We start from the raw sequence: 16,085 nt of genomic DNA, 5'->3' as shown, positions 1-16,085 counted from the left end.
TTTCTCACCTCCCCCTTCACATTCAATAGAACCTGTGATCATTTGTGGCCAGATGCAATTTATTGGAGTCTAGTGGGACTATAATAATAAAAAGAAGAAATCACCATATTCTTTTGTTAAAAAAAATACATATTTAGACCCACATTCGAATGCCCCCGCCCCCCTGTCAAAAATAGCCAACATCGCAAAAACTAAAGAAAGCAGCAAATGAAAAAAAATTATAATGATCTTTTGTTTTCTCTAATAACCTAAAACATGAACCTTGGTTGAAAAAAACCCCCAAAGTTGTCCTTTAACTACAGGCAGAAAGAAGAAGCCAGCATGGACGCAGCATCAGGGTTTATGGTTCTGTATCATGTATGATATTTAGTTATATCCGATACAGTCTATGTTGGAGAACATTTTAGTCATTCTCTAATTCCTATTTCATTCCATTTGATACAGTCTGTGATTGGAGATAATTTAATTTAATTTAATTATTAAGTGATTCTAAAAGGTCTATGGGGGGGGGGGGGGGTCTTCATGATCCAGGTGGCATGGTTTTGACAGCAGGACTCTTATCCAAGGCGCTTTACAACATTACACATTCACACACTGAGGGCAGAGGCAAGCGTGCTGCAAGTTACACAACAGCTCATCATCGGTAGAGGTCAGGGGTTAGATGTTTTGCTCAAGGACACTTGGACATGAAGCCAGACGCCAATGAAGAGAAGCCAAGGACTGTCCAGCTCACAGATGGCCGCTCTGCCTCCTGAGGCACTGCGCAGATACGCGCGCGCACACACACACACACACGCACACGCACACGCACACGCACACGCGCACACACCTTAGCCTCGACGACCTTACAGGCGTATGCAAAGGCTCAACTTATGTAACCTTGATAGCATTTTATGTAGGCATAGCACTTGTATACGCATATTTTCATTATATAGATATTCCACTATAGATTCTTATTTTTTTATGTATTTGATGCATTACCATGTTTTATTCTTGCTCACTGTAAATCGCTCTAGATTAAGAGCGTCTGCTAAAATGCCTAAATTGTAAATTGTACTGCATAAGAGAGAATCACACACGTGCAAGGACATACACAGAAAAGGATACACGCAGGCAGAACTAAAACAAATGCTTGAATAATCTAATGGACTGTTACCACACTGACCCCTAGTGCCGATAGTGGGAACAGCAGCCAGGATTCACATCCAAATGCACCACTGTGCAGTTCCCTCCAGCAGATAATAAGCCTTAACGTTGCTCCATCAAGCTGAGAGTAAGAGTTATGAAGGGCGTATTGTTGTGGAGCTGATGATGAAATGATGATGTAAAATGATGATAGCGTCCTTTCTCCTCCACAGGTCCCCGGGGGGGGGGGGGGGGGGGGGGGTCTTTCTCTGTACGTCCCAGTCTGTCACCTGTTGCATCAACTCATTTGTCCAAATGTTCTGCTACTGTATGTGTGTCCTTTTCTGTCCAGCAGTCTCATTAATCAGTCTCCGTCTATATCGGCCTGTATACCGTCCGTCTGCTTGTCTTTCTGCATGCCTGCCTGCTCATCTCGCCTGCCTGTCTACCTTCAGCTCTGTTTATTGGTCAATCAGTCTGTCTGCACTGACGCTTGTTCCTGTCTGTCTGCACTGACGCTTGTTCCTGTCTGTCTGCACTGACGCTTGTTCCTGTCTGTCTGCACTGACGCTTCTGTCTGTCTGTCTGTCTGTCTGTCTGCACTGACATTTGTTCTAGTCAGTTCAACGTCTGTCTGTCTCTAAGCCAGCTGTCAAGTACAACTCTAATAAATCCTATCTATGTAGGTGTATGTTCTACCACGTGAGTCAGGGAGAACAGAGAGTGCTTCTTACAAGACAGGCAGGGGAGACGGCAACACAGCCAGCCAGACAGCCAGCCAGCCAGACAGACATACAGAGGGAATGACAGACAAACAGACATTGGCAGAATAGATACTGGAGGAGGATTACCACCTCAACACTGAACAACTGAACTGCATCAGACAGACCAGAACAAAGTGGGTAATCAGTTTAAAGCTGAGGAAGGCCTCTATAAATGAGATGGACATTGTTGTGTGTGTGTGTGTGTGTGTGTGTGTGTGTGTGTGTGTGCGCGCGTGCGTGCGTGCGTGCGTGCGTGCGTGTGTGTGTGTGTGTAAGGGAGAGAGAGAAAGAGAGAGTGGTCGGGTTTTCATCGGGATTTGAAGGATGACAAATAAAGACATACTGACTACCTATAACTAAAAAATATACATCGCATGGATGCACCTGGGACGTATCCTCAGTGATGTTTCCTGAGGTCAACGGGGTTTCGGGTCTACCAACATCATACCCCTCACTCAGGCGACCCAGCCGGGGTTGATCAAATCCCGACTTACGTCTCAGTAGCTACCCTCGATCAGTCCATCAGGGAATGAGAAAGGCCACGTTGCTCCGGAACTACTCTGCCGGGACTGGGAGAACCAAATTCTGGCGCATGGAAGGACTAGGCTCTGTGGGTTGACTCCTGTCCGGGCCCACTACTATGTCACAGGCTAAAAAATCCTTTCCTGAAAACAAGGAGAGTGACAGTGAGCAACTCCCCCTTATTGACACCAAATGACAGACACAGAGACAAAGCGAGATGCAGAGATGAATAAACAGCAGCAGAGAATAGCATATAGATAATAGAGGTGAGACTTGGACCCCTGTTACACCTTGTATTAAAATGCTATATCCGAATTGATGATCCTATTTTACGCTTGCATTTTCACCTTGCTAACTCTGACTGTACTGTAGCCAAGGCTGAGCGAATCATCAAGGACACTCAACACAACACCCCAGATACAATCTGTTCGCGCCACTACTGCGGCTCCAGCTAGGCACGACATGCCATCAGAATTTTGAACAGTTTCCACCTGGCAACAATCAGACTGTTGAACAGGCGCTGAGCCCACCTGGGACCAGGCTCTGATTATGTGACTGTATACTCTAGTCTAGAGTACAGACGCAACAAACCCAACCATAGGTCATGCCAATTTCAGCCTGACAAGATTTATTTTGCGTTTGCATCAAAACACACTGTTCCTACCGATTTTGTCCAAAACTCACACAAATCAGTTCACATTATTAGCACGTGATCAAGATGTATCTGCCAGATGTTTTAAGCGAATTAAACACATTAAACAAATAGCGGGAATGTCGTATTACGCGCGGTGGAACCCTGGAGTAAACAATTAGCGGCCGTCAAACTGTTAAATAAATCAACTGGATCGTAGGGTTGTTCTCTGAATTCTTTATGTAGAGATGCTCAAATAAAGTCAAGGCGAACAGTACACTTCACAAGTCTCTCCCCGTCTCTTTCCCTACTAAATCAAATAAACAGGCAAACAAACTTAAACCAACAACCAATAATTATTCTCCATGCCCCCCCAAAGTCAGTGGAACGAAACCGTGCTCAGATTTAAGCAAAGAATACAGTCCTCTTCTTCAAACGAGGCTATAACTGTTTAATGCGGCACAATGAAAGGTTCCTCCGCTCAAACAACGGTCCAACGGAAACACGAAAACGTTCGGGGTACCTCTTAGTATTTATAATCCTCCAAGAACAACTTTGGAATAGTCTCACCAGTAGCAGCAGCTCTGTTAGCCTCCAAACACCGGCAGCCGGCAGGTAACCCTCGATTCCAACGCCGACCCCCGACGGCAGGAGCATGCGTGATGTTCTATCCGACGGGCCTGACATTTCTTTAATTATTATGGCTGCAGATATGCGCGTTTAAACTTTAATAGCGACCAACCAGTCAACCAGTCACCGACACCTGTCAATCACCCCTGTACCAGACCCGTTACCTTCCACACATGAATAGGAAAGAATAATAATATTCTCACAACCAGTTCCACATTTTACCATAGTTTTATGGTAAAACTTTAAACACTTGTTTGTTGATGTCATTGAGAAGGGCTGACACCATAACCAGACAGATTTTGGAAGCAAACAACATCCCACACTTGCACAGCACACACGTCGTAATTTCCAGACTAAATCGCACACTGATACAGAAGTCTGTTCAACAGAAATGTACTGTAGTAGCCGAGTACTAAAATCCCAAAAGACATACAATGTCCATGCACATAATGTAGCCCCACATGATGCATCCTCACACACTCCACCTACATGCTCGCATGCATGCATGCATGCACGCACGCACACACGCACGCACGCACGCACGCACGCACGCACGCACGCACGCAAGCACTCAAGCACACAAGCATGCACACACAGCGTTTTAATTGGATTGATGTCAAGTGGTGGATCAGATACGAAGGTACATATCGTACTTCATTTCACCTTCAGTGGATTTGGTGTTGGAACATAAATTACAAACGTAAAGTGCCTGCCAGTGCTTAACTGACCACTCACTTTACCCTGAAGATCCACTTCTCACTTATTGACGGAAGGAGAATTCACAATTTTCACTTCTTCATTTCACCTAGTTAACAATGGCTTTTAGCTGACATGGTAGAAATGCTGCCGTGCCTGCCTTAGCAACACCAGAGCAAACACATTAACAGGTCCGGTCCATAGGACGTGTCCACACGTCATATAGCCTGGAACTCACCTATGCTTTTTATGGCATAGGCAGCTCCCGGCAGGATCCGCCGGGAGAAACTATGCTCAGCTGCGTGACATGAGAATTACTTAGAGCGACAGAGAGAGAGAGGAGTGTGTGTGTGTGTACATGTGTGCGTGTGTGCATGTGTCAATTTAACAAAGGTGCAGACGATCAGAAATCAGCAGTGAGTGAGAGATGTTTGCACTACTCTATGCCGAATTGAAGTGGACCCAGACTTTTTTTTCTCCCTGAAAAAAAAACGTCTGGGTTTCCGAGGCTACACGTCATAGGGAATCCAATCGATGGATGCATAGGACGTGTGTACATGTCCTAGCGCATCCTCAATGATATCAGGCGAGAGAATAATATTCAGAATATTTTCCTTTTTTTATTTTTGAATGAGCCTCTAAGGCCACCGTACGCTTCGCTCTTCATTCATATTAGCGTCCCGTTCTCTTAGCTGTTAGCGTGGCAGAAAGAATGCCTCGTATCTGCTAATCCAGGGCGCTCTCCGTGGTTTTGATCTGATGGATATACTAAGCGCTTCATTTCTGACTTCTCATCCGCCTCTTGTTCAAAATATGAACGCGTTGGAGCTTTATGATTGTTAATGTGCCCGCTGTTCAGCTAAAGGCCCAGGGGTAGACTGGTGTCAGACCCAGTAGTCAGTAAAACAAGTGTACACTCTCTGTACGGAGAGATCACAGGGGAGTCCTCTTCTATAGGGGGAATGCATTCTGCAGTATATTGTGGTAGCAATATATATATTGAAATTTTATTTCTTTAGAGGATAGCCCCTTGAGATGTATCAACTCTCTCTCACGAGAGAGAGAGAGAGAGAGAGAGAGAGAGAGAGAGAGAGAGAGAGAGAGAGAGAGAGAGAGAGAGAGAGAGAGCATGGAAGGAGAATTACACATTCACAGCAGACAGCATGGCATAGATTATCACACGCACAGCAACCAGCCCAATTACATCTGCAAACACACCAAGGCCCTGAACGGGAGGGCCAACGACTCACGTGGTGAAGGCAGGGTTGTACTTGGCCCCCAGGTAGTAGGAGTAGAGGTTGAACATGCCGATCATGAAGGCCACAAACACCATGATGAAGATGACCATGAACTTGAAGATGTCCTTGACGGTGCGTCCGAGGGAGATCTGCAGCGGGCCGAAGCTCTCGTTGGCCGGCAGGATGTAGGCAATACGGGAGAAACTTAACACCACAGCGACGGAGTACAGACCTTCTGAGATGATCTGTGGGTCAGACGGACGCCACTTGATCCTGGCTGAAGGAGAAGGATGGGAGAGTTGATCAAATTAACCATGTGTGTGTACAGTATATGCATGTACAGTATGTTGTATGTATGTATTGTATGTATACTGTGCGCACGTGCGTGCGTGCGTGCGTGCGTGCGTGCGTGAGTGCGTGCGTGCGTGCGTGCGTGGTGACTGGATAACTCACCCTCAAAAGTGTTAAGTATTTTGAAATGGCCAAAGTTTCTAACTCCCCTAATGAGGGGAGTTGGTCATGTTTAGTTTGTAAGATGATTAATCATTAAAATAGCATTATATAGCTTTGTCCCCCAGTTGCGCTCAACCCCATTACACAAGTTATTCTCCCCTCCAGAACAATAAAAATACAATTTATATAGCGCTTTTTATGGTACTCAAAGTCGCTTTACAGAACAAAATAATAAAAAATGTTTTATTAGAAAAATAAACTAGGTAAAAACGTTAAAAAATTGAAACTAAGGTAGACACACAAGAAGTGGGGGGTGGGGAATTAATAATTATGTAGGGAAAGCAAGTCTGAAAAGGTGGGTTTTGAGTGTGCTTTTGAAATAATGAACTGGCCCTTTAGTGACATCACCAATGTGAATTATGTTATGTTATTTCAACAATATATCTGATTTCTTAATCTCATGCATGCCATGTGGTCTCCTATTAATCGCCACAGGTAGAGTAGTGGCCATCTTGAGTAAAATAAAATCACAATCATGTTATTATTATTCTATATAAAATATGAATGTAATGCCTGAGATGGGACAATGTTTTTTTCCCCATTTCACAATTTTTCAAACGTATACAATAGAAACACAGATTTTGAAAATAGCAGATCTACAAGCTCACATGCTATTTCTAAATAGCCCAAGTCTACATAAAACTGATAAAACGGAGGTGGGGTGAAGGGGTGAGTTATCCAGTATTTGTGTATTTGTGTGTGTGTGTGTGTGTGTGTGTGTGTGTGTGTGTGTGTGTGTGTGTGTGTGTGTGTGTGTGTGTGTGTGTGTGTGTGTGTGTGTGTGTGTGTGTGTGTGTGTGTGTGTGTGTGTGTGTGTGTGTGTAGCATGGTTTCTGACAACACCACAAATTGCCATCTGTTGTTCAGACATATTAAAATGTCCATAATCCAGGCAGGTTGTGTGCCTGGCAGCATCTTCTTGTTGTAGCTGGGAGTCTGCTTGCAAATTTCTCTAATTTTTCATCAAATCTAACACTTTCCGGACAGGACCCAAAGTTCTGCACCAATTTGGCTGGTGTTAAACTCTTCAGGCAGATTATATTATTCCAATTACAACGGCCAGAAATGAAACTACAATACAATACACAGTAAAATTCTGAGTGTGAAACAAAAATAGAGGGCTTGAAAAGTGTGTATAATCAGACCTCATTCAGGTTCAGCAGTGACATCTGCATCTATTAAACTTTCATAAAGATTGTTTCAAGACTTTTATCATATTATGCATCCTCCATACGACAGGATAATCATTACTGTGTGAATGTGACCCTTCCTCTATTTTATTCCTACATATTTATGTATTGTCTGTATAAAATGTGAACCCATCAAGTAACTGTGAAAACTCCATAAAGATGCTCCTGTCATGACAGCTTCACGCCACCAGATGACAGCACTGATAAAGGCTTCACGTAGAAGTAGAAGGGCACAAGAAAGGTTGCAGACACTTAATATAGCAGACAGCACACCTGTGGTTTTATAATGCACATTAACAAGGCCCAAATGTATTACATTGAGCCCATCAAATGCTTTTGCGAGCACAATATAGATTTTTGTTTCTTTGTTTTTAGTGAAAATGTGGTGCACGTTCCAGACATTACTTTCCTCCCTCCAGGACACCATCAGAGATTAGAAGCATTCATTTGAGCCCTATCAACCTTAAATGGGACCTTTTAGAGAGGGAGCCTGATTAACAGTAATCCATGTAAGTGGCCAACTGAGAGTGCAGTTAAGGAGAGCACAGAGATGGTGGGAGGTGTGTGTGTGTCTGGATGACGTGGTTTCTTTCTACGTCCGTGATTAGACATGGTAACGCCCCGCCTGCCTCTGATTGGCCTACCGACACTGCCCGTCTTGCCCGTCTTGCCTGTCCTCCGAGATGCAAGGGTACTCCGTGGTGGGAAAATAATACAAGTACAAGAGACAGTAACAGTACACGCGACAGTAACTTGTAACTTTAATTTTTGTAGAAGAGGCAAACCAATATTGTTTGTACCGTTTGCTTCGATTTAATAATTGATTGAACAACTATGATTTGATTTGGCTGTTACCATGTCTAATCACGGACATAGAAAGAAATCACACGTCTGGATGGGTGTTTAGGGGGTATTCACAGAGGTGTAGTGGCTGAATGAGAGGCAGGCAGAAAGAGAAAGGGAAGGTGTAGCCTACAGTATTGTGCAATAAAATTAACAAACCATTCTGCACACGTTGAGAGTGCTTGGCTTAACTCTGAAACTTTCTCTGAAAGAAGAGTTGCGATATTGAGGGGGCAGAAAACAGCACGGTCACGTGGTTCATGTACTCGCGCGAGCCCATAGACTCCAATGCATTCCGTAACCTTCCGGTTGTCCCGATTTGAAGCCTTCAAATAGGGACATACCAATAGAAGTCTATGTATAAGAGCCGCCATTGGACTGGCCACATGAAGTGAACATAGTTTGCGTAACTCCGTCTATACTCTATGGTACAACTGTACACATGACATCTGCACGTCTGTTCAATGTCCTAAAAAATGTAGCATTCTGTTGTGAGGCCTGTCATACAAAGCGGATCACTCACCATAAGTGAAGTATGCTACTTCTTCTGGCAGCGTTGCTCTGCTGATGTCCTCATCAGGTACATGCATGTCCACATACAGCTGTGCTTTGGAGGCCTTCAGGAAGGCCATGAAGCGAGCTGTGTAGGACGCCGTGAAGATGGACAGCATGCCAAAGTCTAGAATGTTCCACATGTGCATAATATACTCCCTGGGCCCTTCAGTCCAGATCTCCTTACACTCTCCCCAGATCATACCTGAAGAATGATGAAATGCGCGCACACGCATCCACACACACACACACACACACACACACACACACACACACACACACACACACACACACACACACACACACACACACACACACACACACACACACACACACACACACACACACACACACACACACACACACACACACACACACACACACACACACACACACACACACACACACACACACACACACACACACACACACACACACACACACACACACACACACACGTCATTGCAGCTACAGTTGTAGATTTGTATCTTTGCATCTGGAAGTTGAACCCAGCTCAACTTCAATTTGCAGCTGTGTATCTTGTACAGCTACAAATGTTGGATTCGCTTCGTAACTTCGTGTCGCTGGCTTCCATTGACAATGAATGGTAGACTGTATCTTTGCATCTGCCTGTCAGAACGCAGCATTAGAGGTTGGGCCCAGAAACCCTGGTGTGGTCCTTAGTTGAGCCTTCAGTTTAATGTTGAGAGTTGTACAATTAATTTGCTTCTCTGAAGATTTGGTTTTTCCCTTGTACTATGTTTGTTATTGTGCAAATTGTTTGTACTGTTTAATTGGCATTGCTGCTAGCGGGCATATGTTGCTGCAGCTTATATGAAACAAATTCACTAATATTGTTTTGAAGTTGCTTTCATTCACATTTCTGTTAATTGGAAATGACTCAATTGGTCATCGTTACTTTTATTTTCTTTGAGGTTTTCAGAAACACACAACACATTCAGTGTTCAAATACAGTACAAAGAGTGGTGCTGTTGTGATGTGGGTGTGAAGAATTGAATAAATCCTTCAGTTGACCGGACATAATTTTGTATTTTGATTCGACATTCTGTAGAAGTGAGATAATCTCGTGAATAGCTACTGTACCCCACTGTGCCATCCACGAGATTACGAGATTTGATTAATAAGCATTAATCCAGCATTAAAAATAATATATATATATTTTTTACTCACATGGTAGAAACACCTACATCCTGATCCGACGCACACGTGGCTGCGCGCATGCTTAATAGTCCTATTTCCCCTCAAAATGAGACAAACTGCGATCTTTGGGAATTTATAAAACCCTAATCTTTGATTACGCTAAAAAAGTTAATCCATCGCACGTTGATACACAGCCTAGAAAAGGGATGTGGCTCAAATATGGAGGGCTATCACTTCCGGGTCGGGCGGAAGTGGTCTCTTCTTCTGCGTTTTTTGCGCATTACACTTGCACTGGCCTCACAATCCTGCCTATAGTAACGGGAGGGAATGTGTCAATAAGCATCTTCATATTCACATAATTCTGTACAGTATCTCTCCATTTATCTATTCTACTCTATCATTCATTCATCTATTCAAGCTCAAAACGAGCTTCTGGCTCTGCTACTTTTGATTCGTTATTATGGCGCTGTAGTATGATCATGTACGGCATTAACGTACGCAAAAACACATGGATATAAGAGAGTTCTGCCCGACAGCAACAATATGTTTTACTTTGTGTGACAGAGCAGCCTCTGTCAGAGTAATGTTGTTCAACAATACACATTCATTGTATTGTTTCTGTATTGTATTTGTAACAAGTTGATTCTCAGTCCCACAGAAGGTGCACATTCTGCTGTGACATGTGAATCTAATATACTTGTGTTTATCTATGCAGATGCTGTAATTGGGACGCTGCCTTGATTGCCTGAAGAGAGCTCTGATTGATTGCTTTAGGGGGAGCGTCTTGTGTGCTGCTAAATGCGTTGTGATTTGCTGACTGCTTAGCCAGGGGTGGAGTCAGGAGTCTATATAAAGGGGAAATGGCTCAGTAGAGAGTGGGCTGCCATGGGGAGAGGTTGACTCCAGTACATCTCTGTTAAGTTATGTTGACTTATGTTATTTGAGTTCTTTTTTCACTTATGTTGTCCAGGCCTGGATCTAATTAAACTTATCTTTCACCTGCAAGTCTGCCTCATGTCCATTATGTCATTTTTATGGTTTTATTACTGACAAACAGCCGATCTACGATCCCACTTGGTAACACTTTGCCCTCAGGGTACATTGTCTGTCTCCTTTTACCTTTTCCCCTCTCCTCCTACAGTCTGTTTTATCATTACGGTCTGTAGAACAGATGAGGGATTAGTATACAGTAGAGCAGACTGTAAAACCCTGATTAGTGTGGTTGCCAGACTATAGTACTTGTAACACTTTATTATTCCACTTGATTAGTCTTTTTTTTGATGTGCTACTCCTCCCACAGTTTTGACTGTACGCACTTGAGCCATATCTCAAATTGACCGGCTTCATCGGGAAGGATGTGCTTGTATTTTTCTAAGAGAAATGTTGTATAGTTTAATTGATATGAATTTATTAGTGAATAAAATTTCCCCATTGACATGAATGGGAAAATGCGATTTTTCGCATTTTCTCACATTCAAGTATTCTTTCCTCAGAGACTGTAAGCACTATAGTTACAAAACTTGGAGGGTAGGTTCATAATAATTACTAAAATTAATCAACTTATAATGATATCGGTCGGCCTCATGGTGGCGCTATAACAGCCCACTTTACGTTTTGGCTTATAACTCTTGAACCGTAGGTCGTAAAATCTAAATTATTTGTTCCCTGACTTCCTTGGGTCATGACGCATCTCTCCATATAGGCCACGCCCATTTGCGTCATGATAGATTTTCCACCATTTTGAATTTTCTCCAAAACACACTTTTTGCTCCTCCTACAGATTTTGTCCAAATCTCTCACAAATCAGCACACATGATCTCTGGACCTATCCGATTAAAACACCATCGGCAGAATTTTGGTAATGCGTATCGTTCGGCCGTAATCATCGTCCGAAGTTAGTAGGAGGGGCCTATATCACAAATAATGCCATAAATCACGAACGGAATGTCCAATCCATCGCAAATTTGAATCACATGTCCGGGGTGGTTTAATCAACCAAAAGCCAAAAGCAATTCCATTTTCATCCATAGGGGGCACCGCTAATGCAAAAAAAATAACCGTTTGTTGCAAAAAACATGAATTACACCGAATTACTTACGCATGATCGCAGGGATGATGTGACATTGTAATTGGCTGGCAATATTAGTGGGAGGGGCATATGTAAGCCACTGCGGCAACCACACTTTGCAATTTTTTAAAATTGCGACCTTTCTAGTTGTTAATGTAACTCTATGTAGGCCTATCAAAGGCCTGGAAATGGACAATGCCAGTGTAGTAATCATAACAGTTATTGTATTAGAGTCAGAAGACTCAACTATAAGCAAGAAGTGTGTTCGTATGTGTGTGCGTGTGTTGAGAAGGGGGTTGACCACACACACATACAAGTCAGTTATATTATATTGCAGTATATAAATGCCATGTGACCTGCCGTGCGGGTCCTTTCCCTTGTAGTGTATATATTTTAGTCAAATGTTTAGCTTTATTTGGAGGGTAGAGAGAGGAGTAAGCACATGGAACACCAAAATGGGGATGCATCTGGTCACTCACCGAGCACCCACTTCATGATGAGCAGCTCAGTCCAGGAAAACTGCGTGGTCTTGACCCTGAACACCTGCCGGGGGTGGTCCGTGATGGTCTCGTTGGGCAGGTTCTTGACGCCCTCAAAGCGGTCTGAGGCATTGAGGACCAACAGGCCCAGGAAGATGGTGAAGGAGACGGCGTGAGCCACAAACTTCATGAACGGGCTTCGAAGGATCTGACCAAGCTTGGGGGAGAGAGGGAGGGAGTGGGACAGAAAGTACGCATAGTGTTATTACATCATGTCAGTGCTATAGCCATAGGCTAGCCGACCCATTGATCAAAGATTGTAGCACTGCAATGTCAGTGTAATCAGAGGACAGTCGTCAGAGTTTATAGAAATAATGCAATGATATCCTTAGGGGATATCCTTAGGGGATGATGAACACTGTGGCTCAGGAGGTAGAGCAGGTCGTCCAATGATCCATGGGTCGGCGGTTCGAATCACGGCTCCTCCTGTCTACATGTCGAAGTGTCCTTGGGCAAGACACTGAACCCCAAATTGCTCCCGATGTGCTGGTTGGTACCTTGCATGGCTTCCGCCGCAATCGGTGTATGAATGGGTGAATGTAATGCACAATCTATGTAAAGCGCCTTGGATAAAGGCGCTATATAAATGCACCATTTACCATTTACCATTTATGATTACACCTACATGTTGGTGAGATTGCTTTGAATACACATGCGGCTTTGATGCTACACATGCAGTACCTGCCTGTCCATGTGCCACGTACTTGCATATGCACAAGAACACTACACACATGCATACACATTTCCACATCAAAACACACATTTGAGACCTCTCTCTAAACCTGCTGTGTACAATATTAACAATCCACAGGGAACCCACGCTCCTCCCCGTGAACAGCAGCACACAGAATTTAATAACTGTCCCCCATGTCTCACACATGCTACCACAAAACTAATGGGAGGTTTCAGGTGGATTCCAAACGAGCAACAACCTGTGCCTCTGCCATTGACCGGGCCGTAATTCAACCCAGTAAGTAAGTAAGTAAGTAGCATTACTGACATAGTACCTGATCAATTATTCTGTCTTTCAGTTAACAGCTAATCAGACGGTCATGCTTGATCGCTTGGCTCCTAAACTCTTACAATTTACAATTTAGGCATTTAGCAGACGCTCTTAATCCAGAGCGATTTACATTAAGCAAGAACAAAAAGCATGGGAATACATCACATATATAAAAAGCATTTATCAAGAAACATGCGTAAGCTAAGAACGTAACTAGAACATATCTATATAATGACACTATACATATAAACTATACATATAGATTATACTATGCTGTACATATATACTATGAAGTGCTATGACTACATACAATGCAATTATTGTGCTGTCTACATGACATGCTATAAGTCTGTTTCAAATGCTATCTAAGTCTAAAAAGTGCTGTCTAAGGGGGTAGGGTAAGTGCTATGGGCCATGGTGGAGTCTGAAAAGGTGGGTTTTCAAACTACGGCGGAAGATCGGGAGTGATGCTGCAGTTCTGATTGCAACGGGAAGTGCATTCCACAGTTTTGGGGCCAGAAGGGAGAAGAGTTTGGGACGTGTGGAGCGTTGTCCCGGCGTTTTAGTGAGGGTACTTCCAGCTTCCCTGCGTTGGCTGATCTGAGTGCGCGGGAGGGTTTGTAGGGTTCAATCATGCTTGCAAGATATGGGGGAGCCATACCTTTGGTTGCTTTAAGCTTTGAAGCCTGTGAACAGAATGTCTCAGTGGGTTCTGTTCCCATCCCCACGGTAATGGCAGTGGCCAACGCCAGGCACGTGCGGTGCAGGAAGAGTATAGGAGAGGTTAGGTGTGAAATAGGAATCTCACCAGAGCCCGAAATATGTCTGTTCCATTATTCCCTTCAATTCTATTCATTATTCTGTTCTAGCCAGTGTATAAAGGGGCAGGCAGCCGGAACTGTGCATATATGAACACACAAGCACATTGGAATGCATACACATACAGACAGAAACACACACACACACACACACACACACACACACACACACACACACACACACACACACACACACACACACACACACACACACACACACACACACACACACACACACACACACACACACACACACACACACACACACACACACACACACACACACACACACACACACACACACACACACACACACACACACACACACACACAGTATAGTGTACAACAGCAAGTTCAGAATTACACAATACACACAGGTTGTAGACTATGGATAGCGTTAGACAGCTACAATATTTTTGTCCAAAACACAAGCATCTACACAGCTTCTGTGTGCGTGTGTGTGTGTGTGTTACACCCCCTTTATTGCGTCAGACCCCATTACTCGATGCACGAGCCACTGCTCTATTGAACAAGGCTACTTCGTCGATAGTTTATTTAATCAGTCATCCAATCGACGTCTTCCAATGTTCCTTATTGAACTGTATACCACTTACACTCTGAATACCGTACTTCTGGGTCCCCCAGGCCTATTTTCACAGAATTGTCTCCTATAATGACATGTGCAGAATTGAGAGGCTAGGTTCATGTGGTTAACCTCATCGTTGCTTTCTTTACTCTTTACCTGCTCACATGGAACATTTACTGTGCACGTCACAAAGTGTTACAAAGTTGAATCGTGTGTGACGCATGGGCCAATGGGCCATGGTACTGTACTTCATCACATAGCCAGGCGTTACTTGCCATGAGTGAGGGGAGTGATACAAAAACAAGAAATGACTAGTCATTATATAACAGCTTGCAACAGAAACTAAATAAATAAATTACCTTACAGACACAGGACGTTAGACATTTCCATCATTTTTTTTAAAGAATTACACCGTATTGTACACTACAGTTATCATCTGATTCAATAGGTGTCGTGTCACTAGGCGTGACGGACGGACGCACGCACGGACTGACTGCTACAGTCGCAATAACACATTAGAAAAGCCCCCTATGGGCCGGATGGTTGGTATAGCCGTCTGGGTACCCGAGGCTGCTAATGCCGCCCGACAGTGTGTCATGGGTGATGAATGTGATGAATTCCTGTTCTGTCTATAGAAGTGTCTATTTGTACGTCTCTAAATGTTTTGATGATTTGAACATGGTGGACCCTGTTGGAAACAAGTGTAATGCTTAATTGGGTCGTCCACTCACAGTTAACAGCCTTTGTATTGAGTTTGTGCTTGAAATGTACTGTAATTCTGCAAACTGTTAATAAATTCTTCAATCAATCAATCAATCAATGGGCTCGACTCCCGATCCCGATGAGCTTTGCTGCGTGCCACTCCCCAAAGTTTTACGCAGATCGGTGCAGTTATAGGTAAAAACACGAATCGGCCTGTCATAGCGCCACCATGAGGCTGATTCAAATTTTGTGGCATTTCTTCCTTGGCCTAGTGGGAATGTGCATGCAAAATGTCATGGAAATCGCACGCTGTGCTCATGATTTGAGGCATTTTGTTGAAAATTGACCAATCCTGCAAACTGGAAGGCAATCTTAGCCAATCATGAATGGAATATGGACAATCGGACAGACTGTGTTGATCACATGACTATAGAGATAGTGTGTACCGATTTGCTTGATGTATGGATAAAATCTGTAATATAAAAATATAATGTTTTGCAAAAA

At 43.6% G+C, this 16,085-nt stretch overlaps 1 protein-coding gene across 1 annotated transcript in view; it reads right to left on the bottom strand.

Annotated features, from left to right (window-relative positions):
• Nucleotides 1-16,085, bottom strand: part of LOC306928891 (short transient receptor potential channel 7-like) — an 84,730-nt gene that overhangs the window by 25,259 nt on the left and 43,386 nt on the right. The window contains exons 5-7 of the mRNA XM_079509181.1: nucleotides 12,413-12,629; nucleotides 8,676-8,909; nucleotides 5,619-5,883 (exon numbers count right to left, since the gene is read on the bottom strand). Coding sequence (XP_079365307.1) covers nucleotides 5,619-5,883; nucleotides 8,676-8,909; nucleotides 12,413-12,629 — 716 coding nt within the window. The remainder of the gene's footprint in view (nucleotides 1-5,618; nucleotides 5,884-8,675; nucleotides 8,910-12,412; nucleotides 12,630-16,085) is intronic.

This window comes from Electrona antarctica, assembly GCF_951216825.1.
Source record: "Electrona antarctica genome assembly, chromosome: 1".
NCBI lineage: Eukaryota > Metazoa > Chordata > Actinopteri > Myctophiformes > Myctophidae > Electrona > Electrona antarctica.
This window is presented reverse-complemented; position numbering and strand designations above follow the sequence as displayed.